The sequence below is a fragment of the Orycteropus afer genome, unplaced genomic scaffold (assembly GCF_000298275.1).
Source record: "Orycteropus afer afer isolate SDZICR_OR568_19922 unplaced genomic scaffold, OryAfe1.0 scaffold00061, whole genome shotgun sequence".
Lineage (NCBI taxonomy): Eukaryota > Metazoa > Chordata > Mammalia > Tubulidentata > Orycteropodidae > Orycteropus > Orycteropus afer.
In genome coordinates, this window is record NW_006921648.1 from 11,356,663 (window position 1) to 11,374,130 (window position 17,468).

The window sequence follows — 17,468 nt, forward strand, 5'->3', positions numbered from 1 at the left end:
ACACACACACACACACACAAATTTTTTTCCCCTCTACATCAGGGTCAGAGAAAAGTGAGCTGGATGAAGTCAAGGGGATTTCACACTTACAAATGCAGGCAGAATAAACATTAAATGCCCAGAAAGTTCTAATTCCTCAACCTCCAATCAATCTTTTCTATACTCTCTAGTTACTTTGACCCCAGCCAAGCAACCAAAGCAGCTGAAGAGGGCAGTCACTTACTTTATTTTTTACTAAAAATAAAATTTTAAAAATAAATAAATGAGAATCCAATTCTTCTTCCAAGCAAAGAACTTAAAGGTGAAACAGAAAAATGAGGACAGAAATGTCAGTCAGTGGTACAATGGTAAGATAGCATCATGACACCATTCAAGCAAAGATGACTCTAAGAAGAAATAAATGAGTCTATTAAAAGTCTGTCAAATCTGCCGTGGGCACAGACATGAGCTATTAAGGCTCCATTAAGGGCTCACTCTCCTTGCCTGAAGCAAGTAAGGACCTTGCCGGGCCAGCTCTGGTAACCACACTCCCACTCATTTTCTTCCAGAAATCTCATAGGATTTTTCACATCTATTACATCACACTATTCTCAAGGGAGACATTAAGCACTACTTCTGTAGATGGGCAAACTGATGAAAAGGAAGTGCCTGCCCTCGGAGGGGGATGACCTCTCTTCCTCATTGAATCCCAATGCCACCTGGCCATACTCTACCTTGCACTATGCTGTATTCTCCTTTTGGGGACCTCTAGTTAAGAGTCTCGTTCCTGACAGTACAGGATTCTAACTCTAGCCACTTATTAGCTGGGTGTGATCTGAGGCAACTTTTGTAGCATGGCAAAGGCTCAACTTCCTCATCTGGAAATTGGGAAGGATACCCGTATATTCAGACTTCACTGGGAATTATAAGGTTCAAAAGAGATCCACACTAGAGTCACAATTCTGAGTTAAATAAATGCATTTGTGTAAAGCAGCAGTTCTCAAGCCAGGGACTTTGCCCCCAGGGACATTGGGCAATGTCTGGAGACATTTTTGCATGTCATGCCTGAGGGTACACACTACTTGCATCTAGAGCGTAGAGGCCAGAGATACTGCTGAACAGTTTCCTACAACACAGAATTATTTGGCCCAAAATATCAACAGTGCCAAGGACGAGGAACCCTTCTCCTAGCACAGAACCTGGCACACGGCAAATACTCAATGGCAGTTACTGTAAGTTGTTCTTTGTCCTCCAAAATCCCCAATCTTTTGACATCTCTTTGGTGACAGGGGCCACATATTGTGGCTAACAGACTCAATAAAAATGCTCTGGATTCAAATTTTCTTCTTTGGTGATATACCAGACAGTGCCACCAAATTTATAAATTAGAATGGCTAACCCCACTGCTATGGGGTCAATTCCCACTCATAGCCACTCTGTAGGACAGAGCAGAACTGCCCCACACAGATTCCAAGGCTGCAAATCTTTACAGAAGCTGACTGCCACATCTTTCTCCCGTGGAAGGGCTGGTGGCTTTGAACCACCAAGCTTTCTAGTTAGCAGGTAAGCGCTTAAGCACTGCAACACCAGGGCTCCTTGGAGTGGCCAGAAGCACTTCAAATTTTAGAGTAAATTTTGTATTGGTGCTTTTTTCCAAAGAAAGAGGCACATAAACTTTGGTTTTTCCTGTTCTCTATGCTCCAGCCTACACAAGGCCTTCTCTCCAGTTAGTGGGGGTAAAAAACAAGCTTGTTCAGCCTCAGGGCCTTTGCATTTGCTGTTCCCTCTACCTTGGACACTCTGCCCCAATCTTTCCAGTGCTGGCGCCTTCCTAGTACAAGTTCCCTTAGCCTTCTTGCCCCACACCCGTGGATTCTCTTCTCTGTAGTCCTCCTTGAAGCCCTTTCAAATTGCATCATTTAACTTGCTGTCTGTTTATCCCACCCACTGGAATGTCCACTCAAGAGAGCAGGGACTTTTGCCTCCTTCGCTCACCTAGATAAATGCTGGGCACACAGTACCAAGAGCAAATCCACTGCTGACGACTCAGCACACTGAAGGACAGAGTAGAAGTGCCCCATTGGGTTTCCAAGGCTGTAATCTTTATGGAAGCAGACGGCCATAACTCCCTCCCCCAGCAAGAGCAGCTGGCGGGTTTGAACCACCGACCTCTTGTTTAGCAGCCGTAAGTGGGAGCTCTGGTAGCATAGTGGCTAAGTCACTTGACTGCTAACCAGACAGCTGGCGGTTCAAACCCACCAGCCACTCCTCGGAAGGAAGGTTGGGCAATCCTACTTCCGTAGTGATACTGCCTCGGAAACCCAAGGAGGGGTCGCTATGAGTTGGGGCCGACTCGATGGCACATAACAACAACAACAACAAAAGCTTAAGCAATGCACCACAAGAGCTCCCGGACACATAGTAAACCGAATCTATCGCCATCGAATCAATTCCAACTCACAGCTACCCTATAGTAACTGTTGTTGTTGTTGTTATGTGCCGTCGAGTCGACCCCCGACTCATAGCGACCCCTCCTTGGGTTTCCGAGGCAGTATCACTACGGAAGTAGGATTGCCCAACCTTCCTTCCGAGGAGTGGCTGGTGGGTTTGAACCACCAGCCTTCTGGTTAGCAGTCAAGTGCTTTAGCCACTATGCTACCAGAGCTCCTACCCTATAGTAACTAGGTGCTGATAATTATTAGATCAGTGAACGGGTGAATTTGGGGCCTGGGACCCCAAAACGGCTGTGAATTACTTCACTGAAGACATAAGGGAAATAAAACAGAAGAGAAAGGAGGGCCGACAGCCTGGGCACAAGTGGCAGGTGCGCACCAAGTAATCCCAAGAACTGCTCAGAAACCTGATTTACCTCCCTCGATACTAAAACGGGAGGAAGAGGCGCCGGGCAGCACCCCGAAACCTCGCCACATGGCTGGGAGAAGAGTAAGACAAGTGAGCGGACATGGCCACAGGCTAGGGAAGAATCAACGCGTCGCTCCGGGCAAGGTCAGGCTCAACTTCCCGGACCGGGCCGTTACGACCCCCTACTCGGAGGCCCGCGCCGTCCACGCACCGCCCGCGGGACGAAGGGCCACCGGGCCGGAGACCCGGGAGTCGAGGCCGCCTCACCTGCACGTAAACTTGAGGGCGAGAAGCAGCGCGCAGCCGAGGGCCACGGCCCCACAGAGCAGCTCGGGCCGCCGGCGCGCCATGAGGGAAGCGCCGCGCAACCCGCGGCGGAGCCGGCCCGCGGAGAAGGCTCCGGCCGGGGCCGGGCTGAGGGAGCCGGAGCCCGCGGGGCCGCCGCCGCCGCCACCCTCGTCCTCGGCGTCGTCGCTGCTGCTGCTGCCGCCGCCGCGGCCTCCGCATTCCGACATTACATGCTCCCCGCCGCCGGCTTTATACCACCGCCACTGCTGTCGCCGAGGGCCGAGGGCCCGGCCCGGCCCGTTGCTCCCCAATCCCGCAGCTCGCCGCGCCTGCTAACCCCGACCTTCCACGTCAGCCCCCGCCACTGCCGCCACGCCCGCGCCCTCACGGCAGCCCCGCCCCTCACCATGGAGTCTGCGCGGACGCCACCACCGCCCCTCGCCCTCAGCTCCGCCCTCGACCCATAGGCCTCGCCCACCGCCACTGCGTCTGCGCGGGCGACGCCACTCCCCGCGCCCACAGTCCCGCCCCCGGCGCTCTGACCCCGAGCGCTGTCGTCGAAGTCTACTCGGGAGAGACTCTGGCAACGCCTAGTCCCGGAGGATTCCTTGGCCCCAAGGTATTCGGCTGACTTGCTGGGTTTAAGTGCCGTGATAATAACAGCAGTCGGGCTGACCCTTAGTCTCACTTCAGGCCCGGGGGACGTAAGCCCCGTTTCCTGCTTTACGTGTCGTGGCGACAAGTGCCCGAGAACAGGAGGGAAGTCGTTCCTGTGCCTCTGTGCCTTTGCTAACGTGTAAAATGGAACCATGGCACTACCGCTCTTACTGGATTGTTTTGAGTATTAAATAATACATGGAAAGGGCCAGACACTAAGAGCACTCAGTGAATCTTAGTAATTGTTGTCTCTCGGTGCCCAAGACTTGGATCCGTTAGTGCTTATGCCGGAGCACGATCTCCCTACATCACAGCCCTACGAGGGGTGTCTGAGCCGCCCGTACTCACTTAACAGATGGGAAGCAGGTTTGGAGAAGTCCTTTGACCGAGGTCGTACAGCTCTCCCTCACTGCATGCTCCATTTTAGGCAAGCCCTTGAATTTGAGGCTCCCAGAAGAGGGGGAAGGAGCTCTGGTAGCATAGTGGCTAAAGCACTTGACTGCTAACCAGAAGGCTGGTGGTTCAAACCCACCAGCCACTCCTCGGAAGGAAGGTTGGGCAATCCTACTTCCGTAGTGATACTGCCTCGGAAACCCAAGGAGGGGTCGCTATGAGTCGGGGCCGACTCGACGGCACATAACAACAACAACAACAACAACAAGAGGGGGAAAGGCGCTTTGGGGGCATAATGCCTAAGGCATTTCACTGCTGACAGAAGGTTGGCGGTTCAAACCCACCAGCCACTCCGCGGAAGGAAGACTGAGCAATCTACTTCCGTAAAGATTTACCTCCTGGGAAACCTAGTGGGGGTCGCTATAAGTCGGAATCTACTGCAAGGCAGTGAGTTTTTTGTTTTTTGTTTTTTGTTTTTGGGAAGCGGGGAAAGGACCTCTGGTGATGCAGTTAAGGCGTTTGGCTGCTAACCAAAGGGTGGACAGTTCGAACTCACCAACCACTCTGTGGGAGAAGGATGAGGCAGGCTGGGTTCCTACAGATGACAGCCTTGAAAACCCCATAGAACAGTTCTGCTCTGTCCTGTAAGGTCACTATGAGTCAGAATCGGCTGCGTGGAAGGGGGTTTGGGTTTGGTTTTGGTTTAGAGGTGGGGTAGGAGAGTTCAGATGGAATGGTTCTTTTGGCTGGAAATCAGTTTTCTGCGAGCTGGGTCCCACTGTACACACGTTGCAGCTCTGCAGAATGCTGCCTGCGATGGAGGTTGGTCAGTAACAGAGTTCCTGTCTGGGTCTGAATGTTAGGTAAGTTCTGTGCTTAAGAACCTTGTGAGGGATGAAATGTGATTCCTTAAGGGAAAGGGGTTCTGAATCTGGGGAGTGACTGGACGTTCGAAATTACACAGCTCCTGGGGCTTCAGATCAAAACTAAACTGCTGCTATCAGTAGTTACAAACCAGGAGAAAACCACAACACTATGAGGATACTGTAGCAGTGTGACATCTCACACACACACAATGCAAATATGGCTGACAGCCAGATCTTACGGTGAGACCCCACCTTGGGCACAGGTCAGCTGTGGGGCACTGTGCAAATTCCCTCTCTGCTTCTGTTTCTAGGAGGTGACACAGGTGTTTAAAGCACTAACCAAAAGATTCAAACCCACTAGCCAACCCCAGTGCTTAAGCACTGGGCCATCAGGGCTCCTCTGGCATTTACACAGGCCTTTATTAAAGGTCAAGAGGTGCTCAAGTGGTGTAATGGCTAACCCAAAGGTCAGAGGTTTGAACCCACCAGCTGCTTCTGGGGAGAAAGATGAGGCAGTCTGCTCTGTAAGGCCTACAACCTTGCAAACCCTATGGGGCAGGGCAGTTCTAGTCTGTGCTACAGCTCGTTAAGAGCTGAAATCGATTCCGTGGCAACAGTTTATAAAGGTCAAAGTACTTTTGATGCCTGTGGGTTATCTCATTAGATCCACAAACCCTTGTGAGGCCAGGAAACCGCCCAAGAATAACAGAAGGGTGGTTCCTTTCCTCTTCTCCCTGGACTCCAGGACAGCTGCTCTGGCACCAGAATATCCTTCTGGAGCCATAATAAATTCATCTCAGAATAGACTAGGCGTCTGGGCAAAGGTTAGGGAAGCCCTAACTTGTCTCCATTAAGCAGTATGAGACCTGCAGCGATATTTCATACCATTGATAAAGCTGGGGGGTCAGAGAGTAGATCCCAGATATGGATCCTTTCTTGTAGTCCCTGGGTGGTGCGGTTAATACTCAGCTCCTAACCGAAAGGTTGGAGGTTTGGATCCACCCAGAGGTTCCTCAGCAGAAAGGCCTAACAATGAACTTTGGGGAAAATCAGCCATGAAAACCCTACACAGCTGTGACTTCGTATGAATGGGGGAGGAACAACTTGGAAAAGGGCAGTGAGAATGGTTGCACAACTGAAAGAATGTTATCAGTGTCACTCAACTATATATGTAGAAATTGTTGAATTGATGTATATCCTCAACAACAAAATACTAATGAAATTGAAATTGAAAACTCCCGTGGTGTGTAGTTCCACTTGAACACACATAGGGTTTCCATGAGCCCAACTAGACAGCATCTGGTTTTTAAGTCTGTTCTTTGGGCCAGAGATGAATATTTTAAAGTTCCCATGCATTTACTTACAGAGCAGGAGGTGTCCGTCACGGCACAGGGCAGCTGGCAAAGGCAGGCGTGAAGCCCGGGCCCTGGGCCCAGACACTCTGGGCTTGGCCTCTGTGTTTCTTGAAGGTTTGTATCAAGACCCCAGAATTGACTTTCAGAAATTCGCTTTCACAATTAGTCCAAGGGACTGGTGGACCATGTGATCCTCAGCCTATATGACTATGAGACAAGAAGAACCAGATGGTGCTTGGCTACCATTGTCAACCACTCAGAGGGGGATCTATGCAGGAGATCCTGGATAGAATGGGAGAACAGTGTGGAACAAAACTCAAAATCATTTAAAAAAAAAAAAAACAAGGTTTGCTGGTCTGATAGAGCCTGGGGGGCCCCTGAGACTATGGCCTCTAGTTAACTCTTCAGGTCTGGAACATGGAACTCACTCCTGTGGCTTCCAGCCAAACAAGAGACAGGCATATGGGGTGAACATTTTCATTAGGTTGATACACTCCTTAGAGCAACGCAGTCAATCATCGGAGAACAGAAGGGCAATGTTTGCACAGAGACATAGCTGGGGAGGGTCGGCAGGAGTGCATGGGAAGGAAGGACACAGGAAAGAGGTAACTACAGGGAGGAAGTGGGAAGAGAGGTGTTACATTGTGAGGAACTGCAGTCAATGTCATGAGACAAAATGTATGAACTGCTGTATGGAAAATGAATTTGCTCTATAAACTTTCATTCAAATCACAACAAAAATTAAAAAAGAAATTGGCTTTCATTCCCTTGCAACAAATACTCACAAAAAAATCTGTGTTCCAATTTCCCTGGGTCCAGCTAAAAAGGGTCTGAAACCTGAGCTAACTCCTGGGCAAGTTGCTGTCCCTGTTTCCCCACACTCAGTGAGTCCCTGGAACTAAGTGAAAACAAGCCTTGTGGCAGAGCACCCCACAAACAGTCCTCAAAGAACAGGCACCCCCACAAAGGGTGAGCATAAAGGAGAGGATTGTGGCCCTCCGGCACAGGCCTGCCTGCCCAGGGCACCTCAGTCACTGGGTGAGAGGACTGGGACACAGGGAAGAGTAGCTTACAGAGCAGGAAGGACGCCCCCCTCTCCCCTGCAACCTCCCACACAGTCCTCAGGGCTGAGGGGATGGGTCACCGCAGCTGTGAGGACACAAAACACGCATTCAACTGTTCACATTCCTAATAGCCCAAACATGAAAACAAACCAAATACCCATCAACTGGAGAATGGGTATAATAAACAAAATGTATGTCCATATACTGGAATATTACTTGACAATAAAAAGGAAGTACGATTCATGCTGCAACTTGAAAGAAGCTTGAAACACACCAAGTCAAGGGTGAAGGAAGCCAGTCAGAAAGGATCACGTATCCTATGACTACATTCATATGAGATGTACAGAACCAGCAAATCTATGAGTCTGAAAGGAGAGGAATGGCTACTGAGGGCTGGGGGAAGGGTGGAGGAGAATCAGGAGTCGCTGTGTGACCTGCGATTTCTCTTTTTTTTGGCACCAAGAAGGTATGAAGAGATTTCTACTACCATGAGGCTTTCTGGGGAAAGCAGAGAAGGTTCCCAGTCAGGTCTGAACATGACTTGAGAACTGGGTCTGGGCTATCTTGTTGGGGTGATGGGAATGTTCTGGAATTAGTGATGCTTGTACAAAATTGTAAATATACTAAAAACCACTGAACAAGTGTACTTTAAAATGGTGAAGTATGTTATGTGAATAACATTTTAATAATAGTCTCTTGAATGCTGAATAAAAATCCATGGGGATAAACATGTTCAAGAAGACAGCCCAATTGTTACTGCTGAGTGCATTAACTGCACCATGTCGGGTCTCCTTTCCTACTAGTAAGATGATGGAGTTCTGCTCCTTTATAACTTTACTGTTATTTTTACATTCCCTCCACACCACCTTCTCACCCAGAGTAGCTATGATGAACAGTTCACCTGCAGATTGGGGTGTAATGTCACCATGAAATAATTAACCTGGACTTCCTAATGCTGAAGGAACCCCGGTGGCTGCTAACTGAAAGGTCAGTGGTTCAAATCCACCAACTACTGTGTGGGTGAAAGAGGTGGCAATCTGCTTCCATAAAGATTATAGCCTCAGAAGCCCTATGGGGCAGTTCTATTCTGTCCCTGAGGGGCGCTGTGAGTTGGAGTCAACTCAGTGGCTACAGGCTTGGGTTTTTCTAATGCTGAGATGAAAAGGCTGTGGCAAGTGAGGCTCTTGGCCGCAAACCAGAACAAGACACTGTGGCTTAGGTAGAAATAGAAGTCATTGAAAAGATGGCTCAGCACGCAGAGAACTGCTGAGAAGGCTGGACAGAGGCACAGAGGATGCAGGGGAAAACACAATCTCATCTCCACTAGTCATAGTATCTCAGACTTGAAACTTCTAGATTCCAAAAGTTAAAACAACTAATTGTTTAACCTTTCAAACTGAAATCAGGTGCCAGAGTCTGGAGAAAGAACAAAAGGAGTTTGGTAGGCCATGAGCATCGTGATCTTTTGAAGAAAAGTGTGCATGTGCTCCAGCTGCTGACAGCACAGCAAAGGGCAGACAGGAAGCTTAGGGACGTGGGCTGGAAAGGAGAGTGAGAATGGCTGCACGATCAGTGCACTGGATTGTACAAGCAGAGACTGCTGAACCGGTGGTACAATTACCACCTTCCATGCACTGCTGTGTAAACTTTAACCAAAAAAAAAAAAAACCAGAAAAATACCATTTTAAAACACAGGTTCGCGTCCAGCCAGCGCACCCCTGTGCAGCCGCGCCCTTCTGCCGCGGAGGTGTGTGCCGCAGTGCTGATCAGGTTCCAGCTGGCGTTCCACCTGAGATGGGCCAGGAGAGGCCTGTGGATCCGCTTCCCAACACCAGCCAGGGAGACCCCACGGATCGCCATGGGGGGATCTGCAGCCAAGCCGGGGCCGGTGCAGGACCAGGTGGGGTTCTGTTCCACCGTGCCTGGGGTCCACCTGAGTCGGGCGCCGATTCCATGGCACCTAACAACATTGAGCTTAATGAAACCCAGAGACCCTCTACAAGTGACCACGCCAACCAACCCTTGTAAGAGAAGGGCAGGGCAGGGCAGCTCAGAGGGCAAGGAAAAGTTTTCAGGCCTTTGATTTGGATTGTGTCAGTGATTGCTTAAAGTATTTAAAAAAACAAAACAAAAACACTAGTGATTTTAGTACCCAGTTTCAACAAGTATTTGTAGGGAAAGGACCACATCAAAAAAATAGACCTTTTTAATATATAAAATCTTTATTACAGGCAATATTGGTCCATACACTACACAATACCAACATTACAAGTGTAATCTTTCAAAATCATCATTTAAACAGCAAAAGACCAAGAAAAAAAATTTGAGTCAACTGATTTCTTTTTTAAAATATTTTCAATGCACAGTATCCTCAGTTCCCTTATTATAGTGAAACATAAAAATACAGAAAAATACCCCATTTAACTTATACTAGTGTTAAATGGTTATTTGGCTTAAAATCTGAGTTACGAAAATCCTTTTTAGCAACCTACATACAGATAAGTAGCAAACTTTATTATATTAAACAAATTCATTCCACTAGCACATGTAAAGAATTTCATCCATTATTTTTTCGGATCCCAGCACAAATGTTTATTCGCTTACCATGATTTCTATCTGAAGGACCAACTCAGGAAGTCGTCCTAGACATAACCTTATTAGCCTCTTCCTCAACACACTTCATCCAAAAATCTGTTCAACAGATGGCAACCGGGTAGCGGTCACGTCGCCATGTGAGGCCACTGGCCCGTGGGAGCCTGGCCAGACCTGTTCAACAGCTGCTTTCCTACCTACTGTGGGTTGCTGCTCAGGAGGGACGATACACGCCAATACAAGCAGAAAATCTGCAGCTCCTCTGCTACGTGCCTCGGAACTTTCAATGTTTCTGGTCAATGCTCTGATTAGGTAACATACATAAAAGCCAGCATATTAGTTTAAATCTTTAAACAAAAAACTATATTTTCCAAAGTCATTATCATTTGGGGCAATTAAGTGATCTTTTCTTGCTTTGCTGAGCTTCATCTTCAGGGCATCTCTCCTTTCCTCCCATTCCTGAAGTTCAGCATTTCCATGTGCAAACTTACAGCTGTTCCCTTCCGTGCAGGTCCCATTCACATACCTGTTGGGGCAAGTCAGCACGGTGAGCACCCACAAGTTCATTATGAAAACTGTAATAGGATCCTGAAAATTTATCTTCACTACCTTTTTTAAAAAAATTTATTATTTTATTGTGTTTTCAGTGAAAATTTACCCAGCAAATTAGGTTCTCATTTAACAATTACTATACAAATTGTTCAGGGAGCTTGGTTACATTTTTCACAAAGTGCTGATATTCTCATTAGTTAGTTACCTTCTGGATGTTTTACTTCTGGTTTCCCTATCCCCTTACTGGTTTCCATCTTTGCTTCAGAGCAACCGTTGACCATTTATGGATGATTTTTAAAAGGAACACAGACTCATGGTTTATCTTTATTCTACGAACCAACCTATTACTTAGCCATAAGGTGACCTCGGGGTAGTTTCGGTTCAAGGTTTATGCAGCATCTCCAGGCAACAGCTTCGGCAAGTTTTCCAGTCCAAACCGCCCAGTAAGTCTGGACTTCTTCCGAACCTGAGTTCTGTTCTGGTCTGCGTTACTCCCCCTTCTATCAGGACCTATCTTTTGTGGCCCTGATCAGAACAGCTGTTACTGGTAACCAGGCACCATCTGGTTCTTCCGTCTCAAGGCAGTCACTAGCCTTTTGATTCACACAGAACATTTCATTAGGAATCTTAAACCTAGAGTAATAAACATTTTTATAGAGAACTCAGTGCTTTAAACTATCTTTACTTTGATTAAAAACATAAAATAAAAAATACTGATTGGTGGGGGAGAAAAGACGACCACACTCCTGCCTCAGGTAGTAGAAAGAAATCATGAGTGGATAGTTATCCTGGCTCAAAAGTTTAGGGTCACGGCTTTGTGGGTCTATACAGTCAACTGGCCTACTGTTGTTTGGAGTTTCTGCTCTTCCTCCTAGCTTTGAGCAGCGTCCAGTCTTAAAAGCTTGCAAGCAGCCATCTAAGATACAAATGGCCTCTATTCACCTGGAAAGCAGAGGACAAAGGAGACCCAACGGACTGCAGGTTTAACTGCCTCCATAAACTACTACCTCCATCACCATGAGACGCGGAAAGACGGATGGTGTAGGGCTACCACTACTGAACGTTTTGATCAAGGACCTGGCGGATGAATCTGGATCAAAAGGAGGAAAAACATGGAACAGAACTTCAAACTCATAGGGAAACTTGATGTACTATATCCCCTGAGACTGAGGGAATCCCCCAATCTGGTACCCAGAAATAGTCTTTAAATCTTGAACCAAAATATGCCGTGAGCCACTGTTAAACTAAGCAACCATTTGGCACCATTAATAAAAAATGTTTACCTCAAGCATAATGGCCTTATGAAGAATTATCTGAGTGTAAGGTGACAATTCATGTGAAGCACAAATAAGAACTTTGAGTAGATTCTGGCTCCTGCAACCCCATGTGTTTCAGAGCAGAACTGCGCCCAGACGCCAGTGGACAGTTCTTCAGAAGTAGAACGCCAGGCCCTGCTTTGAGGTAACTTTGGGTGAGCTCAGACCCCCAACTTTCCAGTTAGCAGTCAAGTATATTAACCATGTGCATCACCCAGGGCGGAGTCCCTAATGTTCATGACAGGCACGTGACATCAGCAGTCTTCATGTGTAAGTGTAAAAAGGCAGCCATACCTATCACAGATGCTAAAGCAGCCTGTGGGAAAGCGGTGCTGCCAGCAGTACTGGTCGTCCTCTGTGTGAAAAACCTTCTCCTTGTGCTTCTCTGAAGAGATGTGGCCTTGCCACTGCTTCTCACTGTTACAGTTCTTCCTGCACATCCAGCAGTGGAAGTCCACCTGAGGACAGGAAAGACAGGCCCATCAACAGGTGCCATCTGTGGGTGCCTCACTGGGTTAAACACTGTTCTGAGCCCCGTGAGGACTAGAGGCAATCCACCCTAAGACCCAGACTCTATCTTGAGGAGAACAGTCTTACTGAGCTGAGCCAAGAACCTAAACTCAAAGCCAGAAATAGGATCAAGAAAAGGCTTGCAGCCAGAACACAGGACACAGGGAGGGGGTTGAAGAATTCTGCCAGGTGTCCAGAAGGTTCCATCCAGCAAGAAGGTAACAGGAGCTGGTGTGCAAATAAGGATGTTTGTCAAGACAAGAGGCCATGTTCAAACAAGGATTCTTGGGAGAATTAACATCAGGAGAGCAGAGAGGACGGGAGCGACCAGGACATGCCCACTCCAGAGGGACTAGCAGCCCCTCTGTTCCATGCACAGTGAGTGAGCCCCTGCTGTGGGCCAGGACCTGTGCCAAGGGCCATGAAGTAGAGGTGGTGGTGAGACGCTGCCACCAGGGGGCACACCTTCACGGAGAATCTCTGTGATGGTGGGAGGTAAGTGCTGTCACAGAAGCAAGCTTCTGTGCTTGAGTAAGAATCACCTGCAACACTAGATAAAAATAAAGATTCCTGGAGACCTCCCATGAGTCTGACTCAGTATGGAGTCGGAATGCTTGGTGCAGACCAAGAATCACTATCTTAATAAACACCCTAGGTAAGTCTCGTGGTCCAGCAAGTCTGAGCAGCCCTGCTCTGTGAGCATGAAGAAGCACTACGTAAAGACAGCAAGTGCATCAGTGCTGAACCTTGACAGAGAGACGGGTGTTTACACAGGGACCCAGGACAAGGCAGGGCCACAGGTGGGCCACACAGATGGACAAGCAGCCTAGATCCACAGGAATCAATACGGAGGGAAAAGGGCACCAAGCGCCAAGTGTAGAATGACGCATGCACTGATACAAACTAAGGAGCTCTGGCGGCCGGGTGGGCAAGGCATTTCACTGCTAACCAGAAGGCCGGCAGTTCAAACCCACTACCTGCTCTGCAGAAGGAAGATGAGGTGATCTACTTCCCTGAAGATTTACAGCCTTAGAAATCCAATGGAGGTCGCTATGAGTCGGACTCAACGGCAGTGAGTTTGGTTTTTTTCTTAACATATAAACTTTAAAACACATGCCAAACACACCCTTGTTATAGTTTGTTCAAGAGCCAACGTGTCGTAAGATATGTAAACACGGCCTGGAAAAGTACCCTCAGGAGCTGATTCCCTCTGGGAGGGGGAACAAATGGGACTTGAGCTTGATGTATAACGTTGTATGTCTTTTCCAGGAGCAAAGTTAGTTTGAGATGGTGGGCTCCAGCTATTCATTACAATTAACCTGCGTACTTGTTGAGGTTTTTAAAAGAGAAAAGCCAAAGAGTGAAAGACCAGACAGGGGATTTAGTATCGGTGGAACGGTGGACGCAGAGGCCAGGCGGCAGGTGGTGAGGAGGGAGGAACGAGAGCTAAGGAGATACCCTGGGCTCTCGGACCCGGCACTGTGCTGTACACTCACACACCTCACCGTCACAGCCGCGCCACCGGAGCCGTCTAGCCATCTGCTCAGGGTCACAGGCCAATAAGGAGGGGAGCCAGAACTCGGACTTACAGTCCTCTGGCTCCAAAGTCAGAAAGGGCACTGTTATGGGCTGGAATGTGTCTGCCCAAAATATGTCCTGGAATCCTGCCCCTGTATCTGTGAATGTGATCTGGTTAAGAAATAGGGTTTCGTTATGTTATTAGACTGCCAGTCTTCTGGTTAGCAGTCTAATGCCTTAGGCACCACACCACCAGGGTTCCTTTAATTACATTATACCTGAGTAGAAACCAAACCAAAGCTCCCTGCCCTTGAGTCTATTCCGACTCATAGCGACCTCCATTGGGTTTCCAAGGCAGCAAATCTTTACAGAAGCAGATTGCCCTGTCTTCCTTCTGAGGAATGGCTGGTGAGTCTGAACCGCCAACCTTCCTTCACCTGAGTGGGGTAAGCTCTAAATCTAACCACTTCTGAGTGATATAAAGAGCAGATTAGACACAGAAATACACATACACACAGAGGGACATGTGACAGAGGACATGTGACAAATGTCTACAAGCCAAGGAACCCAAGAAAGCCCAGGGCTACCCACAAGGAAGGAATGGACAAGGCTGCCACCCTGATCGGTGCTTTCAGCCTCCAGGCCGAGGAGAAACACTTCCATTCTTTAACGCCACTCACTTGTGGTATCTGTGTTCTAGCAGCACTAGGGTTACTAAGGCAAGGGCCGAGGAAAGCATTCTTAGAAGAAAGATGACGTAGCTAATGCAGGGCAGTGCTGGAGAGAGCAGGGGCGGGAGGAAGTGGTGGAGCCAGGTTGCAGGGACGACAGGAAAAGGAACGCTCCACCCCGTGCCCCAGAACAGCAGACGTACTTACAGTCACTTCCGCATAATCTGTTGGCATGTGAATTTGTTTGCCATTTTCCTTGTTAGACTGGCTGGCTACATCATCACTTTTTTCATTTTTTTGACTCTTTAGCCAGAGTTCATAAAACTGCTCCATATCTTGTACTAAAGAAAAATGAAATTACTTTCAGCAGGAACAACTCAACACCATTTAAATACACACTCCGTCATGCACTTTATCAGTCAGCATAGATTTTCAAAAGGAAACGGAGGGAGATGAACATACACTGATTGGATTAGACAGAGGTACGGCCTATGGTTACACAGCAGGGAATACTCATGCGTAAGAACCAAGTTCAGGACTGTCGGGCCACAAACATCAGCTTCCAAGATTAATGAACCCCTCCCTCCATTGCCAGACGCCTTGCGGGTATTTAAAATGCAGGAAAAAATCCTAAGGCGTAGCCAGAAAAAACCACAACACTGCTTCCTGCTGCCTCTGTTAAACATCGCTGCTAGAACCACACAGGCTACTCACATGGCTGTGGGGGCTTGGAGCTGATAGGTACCTCACTGTTTATTCAGAAAGATGAAAACATATACTGGGACCAAGAGTCTGACGCTGATGGGAGTCCATCAATGAAGCCATGGTCCCACACAGGACCAACATGATAGGGTATGATGTACAACATGACTACGGCCAGGTCCTGGCAGTGGCTGCCAGGTTCCTTCCCACAGTGAGAAGAAGAGGTACAGGCAGTCCCAGGGTTACGAATGCCCAAGTTCTGTACCCATCCTTACAAACCAACCCCTGTGAAGGTTATTACATTAAAGATTTAGGTACATACGATGGTTCCTAATAACGGGCGCTACTTTGTGCCGCAGGTCAAAAAGTCATCATTATTACTGCATGTTACATGTTAACACTTAAATGTCAAAGATGTAGTGTGTCTGGAAGTGTTTCTTTAATTTTTTTTATGTGTAAAAAGGTACACTATAAACTATACACTAAGATAAAACATTTGACTGACATTACATAAGACCTGTACCAAATGTTCCAACTTATGTACAAATTCAATTTAAAGACAGACTTAGGACCAGAACTCATTCGTAATCCAGGGACTGCCTGTACTCTGCCTCGCTGCCCAGTGTTAAAGCCAGGGTTTCTCAACTTCAGCACTGCTGACATTTGGGGCCGAGTAATTTTTTGTTATGGAGGACGTCCTGTGCACTGAAGCCGTATTCCTGGCCTCGGCCTCCCAGATGCCAGCAGCATACCCTACCCCCACCCCAGTAATATCAAAATCTCTCCAAGTTTGACAGAAGTTGAGTATTAGATTTATTGACATTCACCAAATTAAAAATGCAGAACATAATTTCATATTCTCATGGACTCCAGGCTTTCTGGAGCATGGAGGCTGGCTGAACTCCTGAAACTACTGCCCTGAGATAATCTTTAAACCTTAAACCAAAAATATCCCACGTCTTCTTAAAACCAAACACAGTTTAGCTTCACTAGTAACCAAAGTCTGCCTTTTGCTTCGTGCTCTTTTAAGATCAAATCTCTATGGGATCAAACTGACAACAGCACTTCAAAGATGCGATAGGACACTTCAGGGGCAGTGAGTTTACATCGTAGGGGAGGAACGGTTCGGAAAGAGTGTGAATGGCTGCACACTGGAAGAATACCATCAGTGTCACTGCAGCGTACACGCAGAGACTGCTCACTTGGAACCTGCTCCACTAGGTCAATCCTCAGCAACAAGAACTACAAACCAATCACAAGCAGCCCCTGACTTATGACGGGCTCCCTTCCAACCACTCTGCTGTAAGTCAGTTCTGACGCAAGTCAAGTTCCTTTTTTTTTTTTTTGATTCAGTTTTCATTATTGCTTGCTATATAGTAGTGTAGTTCTGGTAGCATAGTGCCTAGGGCACTTGACTGCTAACCAGAAGGCTGGTGGTTCAAACCCACCAGCCACTCCTTGGAAGGAAGATGGGGCAATCTACTTCCATAAAAATTTATAGGAGCTCTGGTGGCATAATGCCTAAGGCATTTGACTGCTAACCAGAAGGCTGGCAGTTCAAACCCATCAGCCACTCCTCAGAAGGATGGCTGGACAATTTACTTCTGTAGTGATACTGCCTCAGAAACCCAAGGAAGGGTTGCGATGAGTCTGATCCAACTCAATGGCAGTGGTTGCATTTGTGTATTTTATACAGTAGTGTTTTCAGCAGTAAATCCCATCACTGAACATCTGTGCCCGAACATCTAAGAACAATAACATCAGCAAATTATGCACTGTAATACTGTATACAGTACATATTACTAACAATAAGAGGTTAAGAAAACAAAAACCAAAACCAGATGGCTGTTAAGCACAATTCATTCTAACTCGAATATGTTAAGTCGGGGACTACTTCTATTTTAAAAAAAAGTCTCCAGAGGTTGCAAAATTGTCCCTGACTAGGAACCCTGTGGTAAAGGATCTGGTTGAAACTTGGCTTTGCTGCCTGCCCAAGTGCTGTGGTAACAATATCTAGGATTAGAGCTGAATTAGAAATCTTTTATAACTTTTATTGTGATTTGAGTGAAAGTTTACACAGCCAATTGGTTTTCTACTCAACAATTCATACACATTTTGTTTCGTGGCATTGACTGCAATCCCC

At 47.5% G+C, this 17,468-nt stretch overlaps 2 protein-coding genes across 2 annotated transcripts in view; both read right to left on the reverse strand.

Annotated features, from left to right (window-relative positions):
• The window catches only part of TXNDC11 (thioredoxin domain containing 11), a 79,948-nt gene extending 76,592 nt beyond the window's left edge, over positions 1-3,356 (reverse strand). Inside the window, exon 1 of the mRNA XM_007939629.2 lies at positions 3,109-3,356. Coding sequence (XP_007937820.1) covers positions 3,109-3,356 — 248 coding nt within the window. The remainder of the gene's footprint in view (positions 1-3,108) is intronic.
• Positions 3,357-10,392: 7,036 nt separating this feature from the next.
• Positions 10,393-17,468, reverse strand: part of ZC3H7A (zinc finger CCCH-type containing 7A) — a 31,817-nt gene continuing 24,741 nt past the window's right edge. The window contains exons 20-22 of the mRNA XM_007939630.2: positions 14,831-14,964; positions 12,219-12,382; positions 10,393-10,582 (exon numbers count right to left, since the gene is read on the reverse strand). Of these exons, the coding sequence (XP_007937821.1) occupies positions 10,393-10,582; positions 12,219-12,382; positions 14,831-14,964 (488 nt within the window). The remainder of the gene's footprint in view (positions 10,583-12,218; positions 12,383-14,830; positions 14,965-17,468) is intronic.